The sequence below is a fragment of the Mus musculus genome, chromosome 1, assembly GCF_000001635.26.
Source record: "Mus musculus strain C57BL/6J chromosome 1, GRCm38.p6 C57BL/6J".
Classification (NCBI taxonomy): Eukaryota; Metazoa; Chordata; class Mammalia; order Rodentia; family Muridae; genus Mus; species Mus musculus.
This window is the reverse complement of record NC_000067.6, coordinates 36,264,224-36,282,652: the sequence shown is the minus strand read 5'-3', so window position 1 is coordinate 36,282,652 and position 18,429 is coordinate 36,264,224. Positions and strand designations below refer to the sequence as shown.

Below are 18,429 nucleotides of genomic sequence, written 5' to 3'. Positions count from 1 at the left end.
GGCCTTGAACTCACAGAGATCTCCCAGCCTCTGCCTCTCAAGTGCTGTTAAGGTTGGCTATGAACTGTCTCCCCATGTTTAGATGAACACTTGGTCCCCAACTCCTGGTGCTACTTTAGGAGGCTATGGAATCTTCTGGAGGCTCGCCTGGGAGAGAAGTACTCCACTAGAATCAAGCCCTCAGCGTTTAACACAGGCCTGCTTCCTGCCTTGCTTTCTGCTGACCCACCATGATCTGAACAGACTCTGACGTTACGCACATCCTGCAGCCGTGGGACGAGCTATTCCGCCGAGTGCTTCTCACCTTGGTGGACTGCAACCCACTGAAACCACGAGGCAGAATAAACTTCTCTGACCCCAAGTATTTTGTCTCTGTCAAGTATTTTGGGATAGCAATGCAAAACTCACTGTTAGGCTTGTTCTCTTGGGAACTTCCGGTGCCCCACAGGGACTACATCGATCCCGTCTGAGAGCAGCACCCAATGACCTCTTTTGAAAAAAGATGTGTTTCTTTTACGTAATTGGTGTGTATGAGTTCTGAGTTCCGGCATGAGTTTATGTGCACCATGCATATGCTGTGCCCTTGGAGGCCAGAGGAACTGGTGTCCCCTGGGACTAGAGTTACAGGTGTTTTTAAACCACTTCCTGTCAGTGCTAGGAGACTAAGCTGGGTCCTCGGCAAGAGAAGCACACACTCTTCACTGCTGAGCCACCTCCCCAGTCCACAAGGGTTTACCTCTTAAAGGCTCCACTGCCTCCCAACACCACACCAGGGACCAAGAATCTTTGGAGGATAAACCATATCTAAACCATGACAATGGCTGTTTACCAATGCCTGTCTAGGTGAACTTGAGCAAAACCCAGGGCAAACAGCCTTCACGGGGTCCTTCCTGGGAAACACTCTGCTGCAGAGAAGGACATATCCATGGAAGATGAAATGGAGGAGAGAGGATAAGTCAGTGGAAGGAAGGATGAGGGCAAGGAGAAGCACTTGCGGGCCCTCCTCCTGCAGTCCTTGGAGACTCTGAGCACTAGGCAGTGGCTGTCTTTTTTAACTGAAAAACCAAGACATATCTTCTTAATTTTTAAATTAAAATACATTTATTTGTTTGGGGTGTGTGTGTGTGTGTGTGTGTGTGTGTGTGTGTTGAGACATGGTCTTACTTTGTAGAGCAGTCTGCTCTCAAAACTCACAACAACCCTCCTCCTTCAACATCCTGAGTGCTGGGGTTACAGGCATGGGTTGCTATGCGTGGTCTCTCTTCCAGGTTCTTGCTTGGTTTGTTGGTTTGTTCTGAAACAGGGTCTCATTATGTAACCCTGGCTCTCCTGGAACTCCCTTTGTAGCCCAGGCTGGCCTTGAACTCAGAGATCTGACCGTCTGCCTCTGCCACCACATCCTAATTCATTCATGTTCTTAAAGCTCAGCAGAGAGAGAGAGACAGAGGGACAGACAGCAGGAGCCTACTCTCCAGGGGATGTTGAAATCCTAGCTCTGCTCTGGCCATTGCAGTGTCTAAGGATTCATGGCTGAGGAATGCTAATGGCCAACAAGAGGCTTGACAATGGGCAAATGCCAGCAAGTCTTTTTGTTCACAGAGAGACTGAAGCATGGAAAGTTCTAGAAGGCTGGAACTGAAGGTGGAGGTAGTTGGGTACTTCTGAGACTGTGTCGCTCTCATTGTTACCTAAACCAATCGATTGCTTTCAAGTCATTCATTTCATATCTGTCCTACCCCTAAGCTTTCACCACCTGTCTTAGTTACCGATCTAGTGCTGTGAAGAGACACCATGAGCAAGGCAACTTAGAGAATAAAGCATATAGTCGTGGGCTTGTTTACAGTGTCAGAGGGTGAGCCCATGACCATCATGGTGGGGAACATGGCAGCATGCAGGCAGGCATGGCGCTGGAGCGGTAGCCGAGAGCTCACGTTATCGGTTTGTTTGTTTTTCTGAGATGGGGTTTCTATGTATAGCCTTGGCTGTCCTGGAACTAGCTCTGTATTCTGTCCCCCACCCCTAATGACACACCTCCGAATCCTTCTCTTTTGAGTTCCACCAACTAGAGACCAAGCATTGCCTATGGGGGGAGGGGGCAATCTTTTTTTTAAAAGATTGATTGATTGAATTATTTAATATATATGATGAGTACACTGTCTTCAGATGCACCAGAAGAGGGCATCAGATTACATTGTGGATGGCTGTGAGCCACCATGTGGTTGCTGGGAATTGAACTCAGGACCTCTGGAAGAGCAGTCAGTGCTCTTAAACACGGTGCCATCTCTCCAGCCCTATTGGAGACAATCTTATTCGAACCATCAACCGCATGCACAGGGTGGTTGGAGAGGAAACCCCTTTCCACTAGGAGTTGGCTACAAAAAAAAAAAAAAAAAAAAAAAAGACTGTCTTAGTCAAGGTTTCTATTCCTGCACAAACATCATGACCAAGAAGCAAGTTGGGGTGGGGAGGAAAGGGTTTATTCGGCTTACACTTCCATACTGCTGTTCATCACCAAGGAAGTCAGGACTGGAACTCAAGCAGGTCAGGAAGCAGGAGCTGATGCAGAGACCATGGAGGGATGTTCTTTACTGGCTTGCTTCCCCTGGCTTGCTCAGCCTGCTCTCTTATAGAACCCAAGACAACAAGCCCAGAGATGGTACCACCCACAATGGGCCCTCCTTCCTTGATCACTAATTGAGAAAAAGCCTTACAGCTGGATCTCATGGAGGCATTTCCTCAAGGGAGGCTCCTTTCTCTGTGATAACTCCAGCTTGTGTCCAGTTGACACACAAAACCAGCTAGTAAAAAGAAATACTCTTTTATTTGACATATATGAATGTTTTATTTGCATGCATGTCTGTGGGCTATGTGCATGCTTAGAACTCAGGGAGACCAGAAGAGGGTGTTGGATCTCCTTAAACTGGACTTACAGACAGCAGTGAGCTGCCATAGGGACCTAACCTGGGTCCTCTATAGGTGGAGTAAGTGCTCTGCACAATGAATTGGTCTCCAGCCCTGAGCCAGTCAGCATGCTTTGGCCTCCCCGACCTGGCCTCATTGCCAGTAACAGCAATTGACACTGCCTGAGGACTTATGGTATTGACTTGGAGAACTCAGTGGACTCCCAGAGTTGTTAGAATGCCCATGAACAAGCAGAATTGGTGACCGAGACCTAGTACCTAGGAACCTTTGGGGCCCTGCTAACAGGACCCTTTCCCTCCTAGGTACCAGGCCCACAGTCTATCTCCTCGCCACCAGGGGGCAGTGCTGACCAAGTTTTTCTGAAGGCTCCCCTAAACTCATTCTGAAGAATTTCAGACTGGAAGGGAAGTAAGCCAACGTAGGTTCACATTACACACCCTTTGAGAATCCAAGTGGTGGTGCACACAGCTACCTAACAACCAACTCAGTTCTTCAAGGTACTTCTCCTGTTCTACACTTCTAGAGAGACCCAGTCCTGACTTCTGCATTAGAATGGTGTACCTAAACTTTGTGTGAATAGAAGTGTGTTTGTGTGTGTGTGTGTGTGTGTGTGTGTGTTTAGCAATATGCACATGGAGGCGTGGGTGTGTCTGTGTGATGTTCTGCATCTTCAGTGACATTTACTTCATAGTCTTGAGGCAACAAGCAGTGTTTTGTATAATAGTACAGTGGTCCCTTGATATCCATGGAGACTACTTCTAGTACCCATATGGGTACCAAAACTGATGATGCTCAACTATGACCATCACTTTCAGATTATTTTTTCTTTTTGAAACAAAATCTCGGGCTGGTGAGATGGTTCAGCGGGTGTATTAGTCAGGGTTCTCTAGAGTCACAGAACTTATGGATAGTCTCTAGATAGTAAAGGAATTTATTGATGACTTACAGTCGGCAGCCCAATTCCCAACAATTGTTCAGTCACAGTTGTGAATGGAAGTCCAAGGATCTAGCAGTTACTCAGTCTCACGCAGCAAGCAGGCGAAGGAGCAAGAGCTAGACTCCCTTCTTCCAATGTCCTTATATTGTCTCCAGCAGGTGTAGCCCAGATTAAAGGTGTGTTCCACCACACCCTTAATCCCAGATGAAAAGGTGTAGCCCAGATTAAAGGTGTGTTCCTTAAACTCCGAGATTTAATCTTCTGGAATCCATCGCCACTATGGCTCAAGATCTCCATACCAAGATCCAGATAAGGATCTCCAAGCCTCCAGATAAGGGTCACTGGTGAGCCTTCCAATTCTGGATTGTAGTTCATTCCAAATATAGTCAAGTTGATAACCAGGAATAGCCACTAGAGTGGGTAAGAGCACTGACTGCTCTTCTGAAGGTCCTGAGTTCAAAACCCAGCAACTACATGGTGGCTCACAACCACCCATCATGAAATCTGACACCCTCTACTGGTGCATCTGAAGACAGCTACAGTGTACTTAGATAAAATAATAAATAAATCTTTTTAAAAAATCCTTGGGCTGGTGAGATGGCTCAGTGGTTAAGAGCGCCGACTGCTCTTCCAAAGGTCCCCAGTTCAAATCCCAGCAACCACATGGTGCCTCACAACCATCTGTAACGAAATCTGATGCCCTCTTCTGGAGTGTCTGAAGACAGCTACAGTGTAGTTACATTAATAAATAAATAAATATTTAAAAAAATAGATAAATAAATATTAAAAAATCCTTGCTAGCCACTACTGTGCCCCTGGCCTCAGCTGTTCCTGCAGCTTGCATTCTGGCACTGCAGACCCTCTCCTCCACCTCCACCTCCTCCATCCTTTGTGATAACCTCTGGGCAGGGGCCACCGCCCATAGGTGAGGGTATGTTAGTGTAACATAGTAGGGATCCTAGGACACTGATGGTTGGACTGCCCTCCAGTATCCCAGTATCTCAGTTCAGGCAGGACTCCTGCCTGTGCTGGACTACAGACTGGCCTGGGTCCCCAAGCAGTCTCAGCTTCACAGAGGAGTCACCTATGTGGTGGTCCACACAAGTGCACTATGTAATGATAGAGACTGGACATGTGGAGGGATGACTGCCACTGAGGGGGGCCCCATGAGGTGACAAGAAGACTCTGAATAGGGGGAGACGGGAAGTTTGGGGATAACAGGAGGAGGTGTGGAGGCCTCTGAAGCTTCTCTGGCAATTGCTGACCCCATCCTGGGCTTGCAGGCTCACAGGGCCTCAATTGCATCCTGCAATACTGACTATAGACAGCAGAGGGCGCCCCGATCACCGCTGCATTTCCTTAGGCAGGCCTATTCGACCAGTCTTACAGATCCTGTCCTGTCTTGGAAACAGGACTTCCAAGGCACCAGCTTGATGATAGCATCCAATGGACACTTAGACGACCTATCAGAGGCTATTTGTAAAACTCCTACTATGTGCCAGCCCAGTCAGCTAAATATCTACAAAGAGCCAGTGAGGCATCAAAGCAGCAAAGCCACATGGCGGAGACGGCAGAAGCTTTTCTCCTTCTTTCTCCTTCTCCTTCTCCTTCTCCTTCTCCTTCTCCTTCTCCTTCTCCTTCTCCTTCTCCTTCTCCTTCTCCTTCTCCTTCTCCTTCTCCTTCTCCTTCTCCTTCTCCTTCTCTTTTTTTATGTGTATGGGTGTGTGGGTCAGAGGACGACGTCTGGAATCGGTTCTCACCTACCTTAGTGTGGGTTCCAGAGATCTCACTCAGGTTGCCAGGGTCCTGTGGCAAGCAAGCACCTTCACCCACTGAGCCATCTTCCTGGAACAGTTTGTGCATCTTGTGCCTCAGTTTCCTCTTTTGTGAAATGGGAGTGGTTACAAATAGACTCTTTCTAAGGACTTGCCTCAAGGACTGTTGAGTTAGTATAGTACTGAACTTATAGCAACAATGTCTAGGAGAATATCATGGCTAGGACCCTTGGTACACAAGACACAAATAAGACAGGGGGTGCACACATTTCTGATCACTGTACAAAGCAATGGCTTCTCTATGCCATCAACACACACATCTGCCATGTGCTTTGGTCATGTTTAACTCACACTGCCTTCTGTTCCCTTCCCTCGAAGCCCCCCCCTTTTCCAAAGACTTCCTTCTAGCTGAGCATGGTGGCTCACACCTTTGACCCCAGAAATGTGGAGCCTGAGGCAGGGGGATTGCTCTGAATTCCAAACCAGCCTGGAATAAAGAGTGAAATCTGTCTCAAGGCAACGAAGCATCACCCACAAGGAGTCCCTTATATTGTCTCCCTTCCTTCCTCCATCACTAGGAGGGATGGAACCTAGACCTGGTGCATGCTGGGTAAGCTCTCTATCGGTGACACATCTCCTAGCAGTACACACCTTACTTTCTAAATTTGCATTCTATATATGAGAGAAAACTGATGACGTTTGTCTTTCTGAGTCCGGCTTGTTTTGCTTAACGCGATGATCGATGATCTCCAGCTCTGATCGTTTCCCTGAGAATGGTAACTCCTTTCTTTATGGCTGAGTGAAACTGCATTTCCCTTATCTGCCTATGTGCACCTTGGCTGATTGCACAACTCGGCTGGTGTGAAGAGTTCCCAGGCACCTCTGTTGTAAAGTGCATTCATTTAGTATGGATGTGAATTTAATGATATGTGGAGCCTTCCAGAAATAAAAACCCAGAGAGGGGATGGGCAGACAAGGATCTACCCCAAGTGGAGAGGTTCTTGGTAGTTACCGTCTGCTGAGGGAGGGGGAGTCATCTTTGTTCAGGGTGTAACCACTAGAAAGTCGCCTGTGAGCCATTCAGTAACCCTGCACACATGCACATGTCTGCAGGCAAGTGAAACTAAACTTAGTGGGCCATAAAAAACAAAACAGGAATGAAAGCTGGAGAGAGACCTGTAAGGAAGAAGAATGAGTCGAGTCCATATGGGGTAGGAGGGGACAAGAGGAACAGGGTTGTCATGGAGATGGTTTGGTTGTTCAGAGCACTTTACTGATCCTCCAGAGGACCCGCGTTGTCTGGGCTCACAACTGCCTGTATGTCCAGTCCCAAGGCAATCCAAAGGTTCCGGCTTCCAAGGACTGCCACACTCAGGGGCACAGAGCTACAGCCAGACACATACAATATATAGGATTAAAATAATAAGAATAAAATTTAAGATTAAAACCCTCACCATATATGTGTATGAGACTGTCAAAGAATAAAACATAAAAGTATTTTCAAAGAAGGAAAATGCCACTGGGGGTGTAGCTAAGTTGGCAGGGTGCTTGCCTAGCAGGCATGAAGCTTGTGTGTGTGTGTGGTGTGTATGATTTGTTTAGTGGGTGTGGACATACATGTGCCACGACATGTGTGAAGGTCAGAGGGCAGCTGTCAGTCTTCTCCATATACCATGTGGGTCCCTGGGTCAGACTTAGCAGCAGGTCAGGGCCATCTCACCAGCACTGAAGGGTGGAGGCAGAAGTTGAGCCCACGAGTGACTGTCAATTATAGTGAAGGTACTGGGGCAGAGGTGAGTGTGAAGGGATGGTGATGAACAGGGCGGGGCCTAGCAGGAACAGTCTGATCCAGTTCTCCCCCGCCCTGATGTCCACGGTAAGCAGGGCTTGAGGAGCTTGGGGCTGGCTTCATGGGAGAAAGGTGGGGGGCCTTCCTGTTTCTGCAACCCCCCAAATGTAGGGAGCCTGTTTAGAACGGCACATCCTGAATCCAGTCAGTGGGGTAGCTAAATTCACTTGGATGTGGGTGTCTTTGGCCTTGCCTTTGCCTTGCTGGCTGCTAGCCCGAGCAGGCTACAGGTCCTGTCTGGGGACCATACCACCTGCCTGCTGGTCTGCAGCTAGCCCAGTCATTTTCTAGAAAGGCTAAAACTGCAGAGCAGGCACCCTGATTGGGCACCACACACCTCTGTTAGGGGGATGTGGCTAATCAACAAGGATCTCTTGGCTCCAGCCCTGAGCAACCCAGCAAGGGAGGAGCATCCACAAGTGTCCAGAGACTGGTGTGCCTGCCAGGAGGTGCCAGGAGCCTGAACCTCTTAGACTGAGCCAGCCGGGGCATCGGGGGAACTGCAACCTTTAGAAGCCACAGGACTCCGGCCCAGGTGACTGGCACTGGCTCTAGAGCAGCTACCTGTGGTCTTGGCAGAAGTTATACATCTAGTGCAGTGACAAAGGGCGCTCAGCAAGGGTGTGGCCGGAAAAAGAAAGTCCAGGGGTTACAGCAATGTCTAAGGTAACCAGGGCTACACTGATAACACTCACCTTCCCCTGGCCACTTCTTCTCACTTAGGCACCACATGCTGGCTGGAAAAGGTCCCCAAACCAGAACATCAGACCTCAAGAAGAGGAAGGGATCTGCATAAGGTAATACAGCAGACACAACCTGGGTCTCCAGCCCTCTATTTCCCTCCTCAGTCGAACCGCCCCCGCCCCCCCCCCGCCCCCCCCGTCCTGTCTAGCTCACTGTCATTTCCAGGTGCTCCTGTTCCTTTCTTTCTTTTTTTTTTTTTAAAGATTTATTTATTATATGTAAGTACACTGTAGCTGTCTTCAGACACTCCAGAAGAGGGCATCAGATTTCGTTACAGATGGTTGTGAGGCACCATGTGGTTGCTGGGATTTGAACTCCGGACCTTCGGAAGAGCAGTCGGCGCTCTTAACCACTGAGCCATCTCGCCAGCCCCCCCCCCTCCCCGTTCCTTTCTTAAAGGGGCCACAGAAGTCACAGAATTGTGGCTTTGATCTGGAATCTCAAGAAAGACCTAATCTGGCGGGGAGGGGGGGTGGGGTGGGGGTGGGGTTGTAAGCCCCCAAACCAACCTTGCCACTGGGCGGCCTCACCTTCACAGGTCCTAGGATTTAGCTCAATCAGTTAACCTTCAGCAGCGCTGCGCACCTTCTCTATGTGGGGTTGGACACCATGCCGGCTGCTAATCAAAGTTCCTGCATGCTCTTGAAACTCCCAATGCCCAGATCTCATCCCAGACCAGGACCACCAAAGTCTTTGTTGGGGAGAGTGGGGGAGGGCGTGGCGGCGGCACGGGTGTTTACTAACATGCGATTATAATTCACAGACAAGGGCTGCTTAGAAGTCAAACAGAAAACCGTCTGCTGCAGCCACAGTTACAGCCCCTGCTTCCCTTCTTATCTCAGACCAGCCTGCTGCAGCAGCAGTCCACTGTGAGCCACGAGAGGTCATGGGGAAAGTCCCGGATATCGTCATGCGTGACAGCATCTAATTAATCAACAACTCTGTAACGTGAGCTCCAGCCTATAAAAGGGGAACCTTCCGGAGTCTTGTAACCCTGACCACTGGCCTTCACAGACATCTTCAGACCCAGGGACTTGTGCCCCAGGAGGAGCTCAGGCTGATGGGTTCTCTCCTCAGCCCTGAGGCCAGTAAGTAGATTTCCCGTATGCCTTGAGCTGGCTTCTGGAGTCCTGACTGCATGGAGTACAGGTGGGAGGTCTGGAAAGGGGAGATCAGAGACTTCATTGGCTCCTAGAGTGGGTTTCTCCATGGTCTGGGCTGCGCGAGGGCGAGAGCTTCCTGCCTTCCCAGGAACCCAGCAGAAGCGGGGTGTCTGGTCCAAGATGGCTGCGGAGATACACACCCCTCCTTCCCACCCACTACCTGTAAGCAGTCTTTATCTAGGAACTGGATAAGGGAGAATCAAGGCTGGGGTGGGGAAAAGGGGAGAGCTTAGGAGGCCGGTGGAAAAACGAGGGATTTCAGCCTTGCCAAATTGTCGGTGGCAATGTGGACAAGTCATTTTTGTCCCTGGACTCTTGGTTTTTTTCTCGTCTGAAGGTTGGGACTATGCCACCACCCTGCTGTCCTTTAGGACTCCAAATGTAGATATCTAAATAGTAATGAGATAAGAAGTTTCTCTGAGACACCAGTACCTGTGGTCACGTGTCCCCTTAGCAGAGGGGCCTGGTGAGTGAGCAGGAAATAGCATGCCACCCCTTAGAACAGAGACGGGGACCAGGCACCCTAGACCTGCCCCCCCAAGCCAATCAGTGCCCCTGTGTAGGGCCCTTGGCAAGCACCCAAGGCTTGCTCACAGTGGGCGGCCACGCCCAGAGCCACCTCTGCTGTGGCAGCTGTGTTTGGATTCAAGGCAGGGCAGTAACAATGCCAAAAGGGATGGGGTATAACAGGTACAGATGTGGGGGGGGGGGAGTGGGAGAGGGAGAGGAGGGAGGAGGGAGTGGGAGAGGGAGAGGGACTGAAACTGTGTAGCTGAGCCCACAGTCTCCTTGGGGCTGGGAGGACAGGAAGGGACCTTTCTTGAGCTTCCCCAAGCTCTGCATGCTGGGGTGCAGAGGGGAGAACAGGATTCTGCAAAGGGCTGACTGGGTGCCTGGCATCCCAAAGACCTTGATGCTGAAGGTGCTGGCAGTTAGGAGGCCATCACGGAGCAGGTGGCTGAGCATCCATCACTAAAATCCCCAGAGCCTTGCAGCAGAGACTATAATTTGTCTTCATCTGCCCAGGCCTGGAGATGACCCTACAGACATGGCTGGCCTGTCCCAACTTCCTAGCAGTCTAGATCCAGGCCAGCCTCCGTCAGTGGGTAGCACAAAGGTGGGGGTCACTGGAGAAGGACTACCTCTCTATTGTATGGAACCTCAGGACCTGGCTTAAAAATGGGGTCTAGAACAGGAATTCTCTAGTTCTTGATAGACAGTACTCTGAACCCTGTGCCAACCCTGCCAACCAGGACACACCCAATTAGAGAGCCACGTTTAGCTTGTGCCCACCTCTGCCATAGCCCAGCCCAGCAGTGGGGTCTGTCAGGTTGCTCAGTCAAAGGGCCAAGATGCCTGCCAGTCTCTGCAGGAGGAGGAAGGCAGAAGAAAAGTGTCCACCCCTTTCGTGCCACTGTGACCCAGCTCTAAAGCCAGGAAGCCGTGCTCAGTGTAAAGGGAAGGTGCGGCTTCTGTGGGGGACAAAGTCCTGCAGGCCTTTGAGAGACTGGCAGGGTAAGGGTGGCCTTCAGCTCTACTCCATCTGGGTCGTGTGCTCAGTGAATAACCAAACAAGCCATATGAGAGAGTGCGTGTAGCAAGTCCAGGCCTTAAGAGGCCCCTTGTGGCTTGCCAGTGGTGGTACCTCCTGGGAGCCACACCCAGAGAGGGACACAAGGCCTGAGCATGCAGAAGAGAGAAGGTGGTTTAACTGCTCACCTAGGGACCCACGGGGGCAGCAGCATGTCCCCTTCAGCTTCTTCCCTGTGACACAGGACATGGTTCCCAAAGATCCCTGGGAAGGCTCCTAAGTGGGGATGGAGCTTTGCCCATGCAAGCTGCCAACCAGGCCAAGGCTTTCTTTTCCTGGGACTCTTGTGCCCTCAGAGGCCATTCCTGGGGCAGTCCCCCTTCTTCTGAACTGATATCCATCAGCCATCCTCCTGCCTCTCTTCTGGGAAGTAGATGGGGGCAGTGAACTGAAGGTCTCCCTCTCCCAGAGCAATTCTTCCAGTCCTCTGTCCTCCTGGAGATGGAACGCACCCAGGTGAACACCCTGCCTGCAGCCAGGGAGGACTGGCCACCATTTTAAGATGAGCAGTCCAAAGCCTCCAGACCGGAAGGGGATTTGAACCCTTTCCGTGGAGGCTGTAGTGGCTGAGGCCCGGGGCTCCTGCTTGCTCCATTTCTACTTTTGTGGTGGACCAGCAGGGTTGCGGAGGGACTGTTTCCAGCATCTGCTCTTGTCCAGGATTATTACTCAAGCCCCTAGCCCACAGCCTCACTTGAGACCTTCACATCAGTGGTGGCTATGACCCAGCTGAGGGATGGGGAGGGCTCTGGCCAGTAGCACCAGGACCTCACAGTCTTATGTTTGGCTCTGTAGGCAGGCCTGTGATCAGGGGTCAGCCAGCGGGTGGGGGTGGGGTTCCTCTGGAGTCTGGCTCAAGTTCAGCTTGAGTTCATCTTCCTTTTTCAGCCAGCTTCCTCTTCTAACCCTCCTCCCCACCCCCTTCTTAAAGAGGAAAGGCAGGCAGGTCTCTGGGATCTGATCAACCCAGCCTGGAAACTCCAGCTTTCTCCCAGCCCTGCGATGAAGGGCTGCCCAGCAGGGAACTTTCCCTCCTGGCTGCCAGGTGCCTTTCAGAAGTCCCTTGGTTCCAAAGCTCACTTGGGTCCTTGGGGGAACATAGGCATCTCCTGTTCTCAGCTTGCACTCCTGTCCTGTGGGAAACTGCTGTGTCCCCCTCTCTTCCAGGATCAGCGGGAGAGGGCTGATATAGCTCACCTATGGGAGAAGGAGGTCAGAGGAGCCGAGAGGAAAGCAGAGCTATTGTGGGCCACCTGCGAGGCATGCACAGTCAGTAAAGGCCTGGCTCCTCCAGGCTAAGCACTACATCTAGGGGCTGGCGAAAAGGCTTCGTGAGTGAAGGTGCTTGCGGACAAGCTGGAGGAATAGATAGCTCAGACCCCCAAACCAGAAGGTAGAAGGAGAGAAATGACTTCTGTAAGTTGTCCTCTGACTTCCACCCATGCATCCCAATACTTGTGCACTCAGTAAAGAAGTGTTAAAAAAAAATTCATTGGAGTTCACATGTCTAAGTCTTTGACTTCATTTTGTTTAACAAGGTTCACTGTCTATGTAGCCCAGGCAGGCTTAGCCTGGAACCCCTTCTGTAGCCCAGGCAGGCCTTCACAGTTCTAGGACTACAGCACCACCACACAAGCAAGCTGCTTTTTCTATTCGGTCCCAGTAATAACTATGGCTTGGGTGGATTTAGACAGGGCTGGTACACATGTAGGTTCTTAAATTTTTCATGCTAGGCATCCCAGGGAACTGTGGTCAGGGGAGGTTAATAGACACAGACAGGTAGAGTGTGCTGCCCAACGGGGCTTTAAGCAGATCCCTGGGGCTTGTGAGATGAGGTCTGGTTTGGTTTGGGAACTGGGGGTGATGGAAATGGCGGTGGAGGAGACCAGGGCATGCTGGACGTTTCCTGGAAAGCCGGTGGGTTAGAATGGACCCTCACTGACTGCTCACCTCCCCGCTCTGCTCCACAGATGCCGAGGTGCCCCGCGAGGCCCTTAGTTTCCACGGGAACGCCACGGGCGCACAGGTGCATCTGGACGATCAGCGGAGCACAGCGCGCAGGCGCTCGACGTTCCACGATGGTATCGTGTTCAGCCAGAGGCCGGTCTGGCCGGGTGAGCGTGTTGCTCTGCGCGTCCTGCGACATGAAGAAGGCTGGTGCGGTGGCCTCCGCGTGGGCTTCACGCGCCTGGACCCTGCGCAAGTGGCCGCGTCCTGCCTGCCACCCTTCGTGTGCCCGGACCTGGAGGAGCAGAGTCCCACGTGGGCAGCGTTGCTTCCAGAGGGCTTCGTTCGTGCGGGGAATGTGGTCTGCTTCTGGGTGAACCGTAGAGGGTGGCTCTTCGCCAAGGTCAACGCTGGCCGCCCCCTCTTGCTGCGCAAAGACGTGCTGGTCCAGGGCGCCCCGCTCTGGGCGGTGATGGATGTGTACGGGACCACGAAAGCCATTGAGCTTCTGGGTGAGACTCCTTGGGGTCCCGATACTGAGTGTGGCATGGAGACAAAGGTCCAAATGACTTCATGCGCCTGACTAGAGACCGTAATAGAACTGTTCATTTCTTTATTCTCAGTATGCCATCAGCCCCTGACCAGTCCTCTCTCTAAACGCTGTTAGAAGGCTGGCCACGGTTCACAAAGGAGGAAGCATTTGGATAGACCCTTGCACCTTAAGTAGTTCATCCATACTAAGGTGAAGCGAAAAAAATCAACAAAAGCAAAAACAAACAAAACAAACAAAAACCTACAAAGACGTGAAAGCGCAGAAAGGTTCTTAACACAACCAGGAGACCAGCCTTGAAGAAGGGAGCGTGATGCCTTGGGGTAGCAAGTGTGCATGCGTGTGTGTGTGTGTGTGTGTGTGTGTGTGTGTGTGTGCGCGCGCGCGCGCGCGCGTGCATGTGTGTACCTGCATGTACATGCACGTGTGTGGATTCCTGGCCCTGAACTTCCCTTTCTGCCTTAGATCCCAAAGCCAACGCCTGGATTCGTAGTGGTGAGCCTGTGCCAGAGTCTGAAGGTGAGTGCACACCCCGGGAACCCCATCACTCAGTGGCTGGGAAGTCTGGCTGTTCAAAGTCATCTTTCTAGGTCCCACAGACAAGTCTCCCACAGTTTACTGACCACCAGAGATCCAGAAACAATGTAATGTTTCCTGCCTTCTAGAACATTGACCATTTTCCAAATTAGGAGAGTATATTCATGAACCACGCCCCTCTCTCACAAGTCTCATATAGCCTAATCTACCCTCAAACTTATTCTAAACACTCTCCCAAATGCTGGGATTACAGCCTAGTTTAAGCTTTTTTTCTTTAAAAAAAAAAATCATCTATGTGCCTGGAGGCTCTAAGAAGGAGTTAAGCTGCCACATGGTTGCTGGGAATCAAACTTGGTTCCTCCACCAAGAGTAAGTACCTGAAACCGCAGAACCGACTCTTTCTGGTCCCTCTTTTGTTTTTCTTTTTAAAGCATACTGATAGAGTGCCGGTTCCATTGGGGATGCGCCTGCTTGGTCTGAACTGAGTCCTCAGAACCCGTGTGGACAGACAGGCGCATGCTGGGAACATGGAAATAAAGAATCCCTGAGACTCGCTGTCCAGCCAGGCGAGCCAATCAATGAGCTCCTGGTTCAGTGAGAGAACCTGTATCAAACCCAAGGTGGAGCATGATGGAGGGAAGCCCCTGACATCTATTAGACAGACATGAACACACACACACACAGACAAGTGTGTATATACACACTCGCACACAAACATGTACACATACAAAACACACATGCACATACAGACAAATGTGTACATATACAGACACATGTACACACACATACACACACACTCACACATGCACAATACATACACACATACTGCATGGACACACATGCACACATGTGCACTCACACACATGCATACTCACGTACAAGCAACACACGCATGCATGCACATGCACAAACATGAACATACACACACATGCACACATGCACACATGCACACACACATGCATGGATACATACACATGCACACACAAGGCATGCACACACAGGCTTGCATGCACACATACACATGCACACTAGGCTGATGATACAGTTCAGCTGGTAGAGTGTTTGCTTAGCGTGCACAAAGCTCTTGGTTTGACTCACAGCACTGAATAAAATCTTAGTGATAAGAGTGGGTGTGAGGGGATCAGAATTTCAAGGTTATCTTCAGTTACATATAGTGGGTTTGGGGTCAGCCTAGGCTAAATGAGTTCTTTGTTTCAAAAAAGAAACAAACAAACAAACAAAAAAGTCAAGTGGGTATACTGCTTAGGTGTAGAGGCTTGCCTTGTGTATGCCAAGGCCTGGCTCTGGATTCAGTTCCCAGTATGAGAAAAATAAATAAATAAAAGGCAAAACCAAACCAAACCAAAATCCACCCCTAATCCAAAGCTTCATAGGCAGTGGCCACACCTTTATCACAGTGTCTGGGAGGCAGAGGCGGGCACATCTGTATGAATCTGAGTTGGTCAGCCAGTTCCAGGCCAGCTAGAGCTACACAAAGAAAGCAAAAGAAGATAAAAAATTAAATAAAATAAAGCTTCACCAGCTAAGCAGACTATAAGCATATAAAAAACATGCTAGACTCACTTGTTATTTATGAGTGTGTATGAGCTTGTGTAGAGGAAATGTGTGGGCTTTGTTTTTCTTGTATACAAGCTAGAGCTTTGCTGGATCCCTGGACCTTCTGAGGATGTGTTCCGAGAGGCTAACAATGCCTAGATCTCAGTCTCCCGTGAGCTGTTGTTTAGGCTGAACTTGGATTTATAAATTCATCATAGGAATAGATCAGCAATAATAACTTATCACAAAATAGAACCATAACAACATACAGTAAAGCAATTACTTAGTACTCTCGATTTTATTTTTCTAGATCTTTCCATGTGATAGTTTCAGAAAACAGATGGGAAACCGGGAAGCAAAAGCCTAGATTCAGGGCTGTGGGTATATTGCTGGTTTTCCTGCAGTTGCATTGAGTGGCTTGTCACAGGGTATCCTGTCCCTCGGGACACTGGGCTTTCCCACCCTGTGGTAAGAGACGAGACACACCCTCCATGTGTACCCCTGACCTATGCTTTCTTGTTTTCCAGTCATATCAGGAGAGGAGTGTGTCATCTGCTTCCACAACACTGCCAACACCCGCCTCATGCCCTGTGGCCACTCACACTTCTGTGGCTCCTGTGCCTGGCACATCTTCAAAGACACGGCCAGGTGCCCCATATGTCGCTGGCAGATCGAGGAGGTGGCTGTAGTGTCTTCACTGAAGGCTGAGGAAGGCTCCTGAGAAGATGACTTCTTGGGCAGATGGGACCTGGCTCTGACCACACTGGCCTTACATTAAGGACTGGATGGGGCTCTGGCAGGTCCCTGGACTCTAGTTACTGAACATGGCAGGATTCAGTCAACATTCCCAGCTCTGAGTCTGAAGACTTTGCCCTTCCAGTTGAATTCTGGGGACTTCAGGAGGTTCTGACATGGGTGGAAGGCAGGTATTAATATTAGTTAAGGAAGCCCCAACTTGGGGCTTTTCTATGTAGGAACCCCTATGCCCAACATATTTGTCAAATTTAATCAGTTTATAGTGTTTAAACTGAGACTGGGGAACCAAAAACCTTTATCCTTGATGTAGGTGATGGCTATGTTCCATTCTATTTGTGGGAGCTCAATCTCACAGTCCAACAAGATTGGTTCATTGGTGTGAAGGGGAAGGTCGGGGGCTGAGTTCTTGCCAGGCAAAGTGGTAGAAAAAATGGCCTTGTGACAGAGCACTGACCCCACCTACGTCTACTGGCAGACGCTGAGAGTTTGCTGACTATGGTTGAGGGGTTCCTGGCCATGGCAAGCCACTTGAAGACCTCTTTACACCCAGTTTTATAAACCTGTGGCCAGAGGAGGTCAGAGAACCTCCAACCAGTGAGTCCTGGAAGGGTCTGCCTGGGGGTGGGGAGCAGGGAGCTTGGCCCAGAGAAGCAAGGCAAAGCTCCCAGCCTGATGGAGGTTCAGAGCAGGAAGCCTCTGTATCCAGAAGCTGTGTGTGGCCGCCTTCACCCAGCAACCACTGTGGTGATTGGTGATTGGCTGCAATCATCAGCTTGCAGAATCTTGGATCACCTGGAAACGGATACTCAGTAAGGGAGTGTCTCCTGGCGGTTGGCCTTTGGGGATGCCTATGAGGAATTTCCTGATTGGGTTAATTGAGTTGTAAACCCACCTTGAATGTGGCTGGCACCATTTCATGAGCTGGGCCTCTAGAGCAATGGTTCTCAGCCTTCCTAATGCTGTGACCCTTTCATACAGTTCCTTATGTTGCGGTGACCCCCAACTATAAAATTATTTTGTTCCCTACTTCATAACTGTAATTTTGCTACTGTTATGAATCATAATGTAAATATCTGATACTCAGGACAGCTGGTATGTGGCCCCTGTTGAGAAACACTGCTCTAGACTGAGAGGGACAGAGAGCCCAGGGCACAGGCATTCAGTGGTCTGCTTCTAGACAATGGGCACACTTTGACCAGTTGTCTCAAGCTCTGACTTCCTGGAAATGATGGACTGGGACTCGGAATTGTGGGGTAAAATAAGCTCTTGCTTCCTTAAGTTGATTTGGTTGAGATATTTTGTCACAGGTTAGGAATAGTTCTGAGATCACAAAAAAGAGACCGCCATTATAATTGTGAGGGTTTGTATATGCTCAGCCCAGGGAGTGGCACTATTAGAAGGTTTGGCCTCCTTGGAGTAGGTGTGGCCTTGTTGGAGTAGGTGTGACCTTGTTGGAGTAGGTGTATCACTGTTGGTGTGGGCTATAAGACCCTCATCCTAACTGCCTGGAAGTCAGTCTTCCACTAGCCGACTTCAGATGAAGATGTAGAACTCTCAGCTCCCCCTGCACCACGCCTGCCTGGATGCTGTCGTTTTCCTGCTTTGATGATAATGGACTGAACCTCTCACCCTGTAAGCCATCCCCAATTAAATGTTGTCCTTATAAGAGTTGCCTTGGTCATGGTGTCTCTTCACAGCAGTAAAATCCTAACTAAGGCAATAAGTAAAGTGTCTTATCTGTGTCCTTACTTTTGCACGAGTTGTTACCCACCTGCAAAAGAGGTGGCCTAAGCTCGGGGACCGGGACGTCCTTCTGGTTTTTATCCCTGATGCAAAAGGGAAGCTGAACTGTACCTCACTGATGGAGGTCCAACCACAAGATCCAGTCTTTAACGTAAGGTGGGAAAAAAAAAATTAAAGCACAGTGGGTTTGTTTTTTTTTTCTTCTGTGTGACTAAGGAGGAAGTAGGGTCAGGAAACGGTGGCTTAGAGCCAGACAGAAGCTGAAAAACAGCTTGCGGTTTAGCAAGGAGGAAGTGGGGCGTACTGTGAAAGAAAAGATAATTGTTTGTTGCATCTGAAAGGGCAACTGGAAAAGAAA

At 50.0% G+C, this 18,429-nt stretch overlaps 1 protein-coding gene across 4 annotated transcripts; it reads left to right on the top strand.

The window, feature by feature from the left end:
* Positions 1-7,978: 7,978 nt before the first annotated feature.
* Positions 7,979-18,051, top strand: Neurl3 (neuralized E3 ubiquitin protein ligase 3). 4 transcript variants are annotated; one of them, XM_006495847.1, is made up of 7 exons: positions 7,979-8,018; positions 8,207-8,280; positions 9,070-9,315; positions 12,149-12,250; positions 12,952-13,440; positions 13,944-13,997; positions 16,100-16,863. In XM_006495847.1, exons 4-7 carry the CDS (start codon positions 12,181-12,183, stop codon positions 16,291-16,293), a joined length of 807 nt encoding a protein of 268 aa, XP_006495910.1. In that variant the 5' UTR covers positions 7,979-8,018; positions 8,207-8,280; positions 9,070-9,315; positions 12,149-12,180; the 3' UTR covers positions 16,294-16,863. The 4 variants fall into 4 exon arrangements, with proteins under 4 accessions (XP_006495910.1, XP_006495909.1, XP_006495911.1 ...); XM_006495846.3 differs by lacking the exon at positions 7,979-8,018 and having other exon boundaries at positions 8,195-8,280; XM_006495848.3 differs by lacking the exons at positions 7,979-8,018; positions 12,149-12,250 and having other exon boundaries at positions 8,196-8,280; positions 16,100-18,051.
* Positions 18,052-18,429: the final 378 nt, after the last annotated feature.